The 3,659-nt window shown below is 59.4% G+C and overlaps 1 protein-coding gene across 2 annotated transcripts in view; it reads right to left on the reverse strand.

The window, feature by feature from the left end:
• Positions 1-714: 714 nt before the first annotated feature.
• SMO (smoothened, frizzled class receptor) overlaps positions 715-3,659 on the reverse strand; it is a 30,063-nt gene continuing 27,118 nt past the window's right edge. For both annotated transcript variants that reach the window (XM_006031854.2, XM_025213498.1), the window contains exon 12: positions 715-3,633. In XM_006031854.2, the coding sequence (XP_006031916.1) occupies positions 3,077-3,633 (557 nt within the window). In that variant the 3' untranslated portion in view covers positions 715-3,076. The remainder of the gene's footprint in view (positions 3,634-3,659) is intronic.

The raw sequence follows: 3,659 nt of genomic DNA on the forward strand, positions 1-3,659 counted from the left end.
CCACTGTTACAGGGTGTTTGTGGGGGGTGAAACCAGGCCAGAGGAAAGCTCTTTGGGTGACCGAACCCGCACAGCCCTGAAGTTCCCCCATGTCATGCAATCAAGCAGCTCCTTATCTGGATGATTTATGATTCCTCAAATCATTGATCTAGCTGGGGCTGGTCCTGCTTGGAGCAGGGGTTGGACTAGCTGTGACCTCCTGAGCTCCCTTCCAACCCTCATTTTCTATGATTAGGAGCAACATCCCTTTATACATATATTTTTTAATTCAGCTCAAGCTGGGTTTAAACTTTCATTTTGCCCGCAACGCAGACCCTGCCACATCCCTGATGTCAATCTGGAGTCAGTTTGGCTCCGGGGTTCCCTCTGCTTTGCTTATTAAAAAGAACTGAGTCCGTGCCAGGCACAAAGATCATTTCTACTGGCTGCCGGCGTTAGCGGAGATGCACGTTGCACCATTTAAACCATCAGCCTGAAAACAAGAGGCTGTTCACAGGGGGGGTTTGGATTGCACCTCTGAGCTTTGAACCCACTTGGTCTCCTATAAGACAAACGCTACAAAGCTTTCCTCCATGAGCAGGTTCTAGCTTCTCTCTCATTTTAAAGCGGGGGCAGCTCATGACACTGAAATAGTGACAAAATGATTCCCCCCTGCCCTGGCGCACAGCAAAACGGACTCAGCAGGACACCATTAAAGCCAGGAGCCGTGTGCGGTTCGATACAAGACTAGACATTTATAAGCATGAAGAACACAGATACAAATCACGTTAGCAAGGACACCGACCCTCCTCCACGAAGGCTCAGGTGGCTGAACACTGACGGGAGTTTAGGAAGCACCTTCCACCCGAGGGCCCGTTACGGCATAAGGGACCACTTGAGGGAGGGCTGCAGCTTCTCCCCCAAAACGTCTGATACTGGCCATGGTCAGAGATGTGATGCTGAGTGAGGTGGGCCCGGTACCGGTCCAGTTTGGCACTCCTCTGTGTCCTGGTTCAATTCCATCTCCAGGCAGCAGCATGTTTCCCTGCGTGTGATATTATTCGGATGCACACAATGGCATTTGTACATGTGTAGAGGCCAGGTGAATGACAGACACCTGGAGGGGGTGGTCTCCATTCCCCAAAGCTACAGAACCAGCTCCAACCATCCCAGGACCCTGGGAGAGCTCAGATCTGGATAGAAAGGGGCTTGGTTGGGCCCATGCCTATGAACCAGACCTGGGGACCAGATCCTTCCCCCTGACACTAGCAGACTGAAGCTCTGGAGCCCCCTTCACCCTTTTGCAGCAGGAAAAGAGCCCATCTGTGGGGTTGGGGGCACTGCCAGCCCGGGCTGGAGCTGGGGGGCGGGGTGTGGCTTCAACCCCTTGGGAATGTCGGGTTCTGGGGAAAAAGCTGGAACTGGTTATCTGAGCTGCGGAGTCGAGGGGACGCTCCCAGGAGATCAACCCAATATGCAGCTCCTCCCACGGAGGGGCCCCAGCAAGGCCCCGCCCCTGCCCAAAGTCTAAGCCCCTCCTACCAACTCCAGATTGAAAGGCGGGGTTGGGGTTCTTTTGCGACAGACGTCACATTTATCCCCGCGCTCCTGAGTCAACGCCGACTGCAAGAAGCCGGGTGGGCTTCTCCGGTCGAAGTTCAGAAACGGAAAGATGGTTTCGCGTGCTGGGTCTATGCCTCCGTGGGGGTCCGTCTCCACGTGGGAGGAGCCAGTGCAGCCGATGCTCGTTCTACAAGTAGCACGGCTGCTTTCGGCTGACACTGCTAGCCAACCCACAGCCACCTCTCTTCTGCTTGGCATGCTGGGATACAGGAGGAACAGATCCAAAAAATGCCTCCGCCGTGGATCTGGGTGATGAGACTGACAACAACAGCCTGGTGCATCCTGTCTATACAGGTCTGCCCAGTCCTGGGTGTCAATCCAGAGCCACCCCCGTGGCATGGAGGTCAAGCTGGCATGTCCTAACCCAGGAGCCCCAGGTGCGATGTCGCCCAGCTAGAGGCCTGGCCTGGGCTGCATGGCCTGTGGTTTCTGGGCTCTATACACCCGCAATGCAACAGGAGCATGTATCCCCACTCAGTCGCATGGGGCCCGGGAGCCTGTGGGCATTCGGCTCCCTGCCCAGCCAGGAAGGGTATCTCCAGAGGGAAAGGCAGCATGTGCTGGGTCCTGGCTATAAGAGTCCTCCTGCGGGCCTTTTCCTGCATATCCTAGCATGCTGTGCACCTCTGCAGCCATGTAGAGCATCCCTTTTTGGGGCTGGTGGGAGGGGATCCAGACCAGTCTCCCCAGTATAAACTCCCACCCTCCCCGGTATAGCTGCCATAGGAGAGAGCTGCCTGCCCCTTCCTTCATCCTGGGGGCCATGTGATGGCCCCATGCCCATCACCGCACTGGGGTGGCTGGCATGGAGCAGGCCGCATGGCCTGTGGATATGGAGATGCTCCTTTCTGGGCAGTCCCCTCTCGCCCCCATGCCCTGGTCCTGGCATTTTAACCACACCTCAGTCCCCTGTGTGATGCTGGGTACAGCGTGCCTTGCATGCACCTTGGAGCTGCTCAGCATGGGTCCCTGGCCCCACGTGTCCATGTGCCCCTCACCCAGAGTCCTCAGACTGCACAGCCACGGCTGAGGCCTGTCCAAGCTGGGGCTGCCCCAGGAGTGTCCCCAAATCCTCCCCACATCACGGCGAGCCCGACACAGCTCCATTTAAGGAGCACAGTGCTGCCGTAGGTGACTACGGCCCCCCACAATGCCCCATCCCTGCTGCCGACTGCCCAAGGTCACCCAGAGCAACAAATAACACTTCTCCAGTGGCATCCAGCTCGGCACAAGCTCAGGGATCGGTGCCCAGAGCTGCAAACTCCCTGCAGCAGGGGCCAGGCCTGAGCCTCGTAGCTGGGAGCAGCCAGAGGTGGGTGGTGTCCAGAGGTGGCCACACAGCAGCGGAGGGTTGGGCCCACTTGGGGTCAGAGGAAAGCAGCCCCAGCCGGCTCTGCCCCCTTCCACGGCGTCCTCCTCCTATGCCCTCACTCCTAGTGCTCCGGCCCACCCCAGGCTCCTGTGTTAGGAGAGTCTAAAAGTCTGAATCAGCGTCCAGCAGCTCCGCATCCACGAGGTTCGTCCGGGAGTGCCCAGGGGCGAAGGCAGCCTGCCGGCCCTGAGTCCGCAGCCCATAGGGGTCCAGCTTGGATGGCATGGGACCCAGGCAGGACCGAGGAGCAACACAGCCCCTCACACTGCTGTGCCCCAGGCTCAGCTCCTCCTGGAGCCCGCTCTCGGGGCAGAAGGGGTTGTTGATGAGGTGCAACATGCCCGGGCACCGGTGGTCCCGGGGGAAGAAGCCGGGTCTCAGTGCGGGGTAGGAGCCAGGGAGCAGCGTCTCCTCGATGAGCCGGGAGTCACGGGGGCCAGCAACCAGGCAGGTCTGGCGCGGGAGCTGGGGCAGGCGCGGGACGGAGCTGGAGGCTGGCGGGGCGCAGCAGCCCCCGTCGCAGGGCAGGGGTGCAGGCCCCAGCGGGCAGACATCCTTCTTCTTCTTCCTCCGCTTCTTCCTGCGGTTGCTCCGCTGCTCCAGCTCGGGCGAGATCTCGGCCTCCACCACCCACAGGTTGGGCCTGTCCTCGGGTGGCACTGAACCGGCAAGAGGTGGGGGGGGG

The sequence above is a fragment of the Alligator sinensis genome, unplaced genomic scaffold, assembly GCF_000455745.1.
Source record: "Alligator sinensis unplaced genomic scaffold, ASM45574v1 scaffold888_1, whole genome shotgun sequence".
NCBI lineage: Eukaryota > Metazoa > Chordata > Crocodylia > Alligatoridae > Alligator > Alligator sinensis.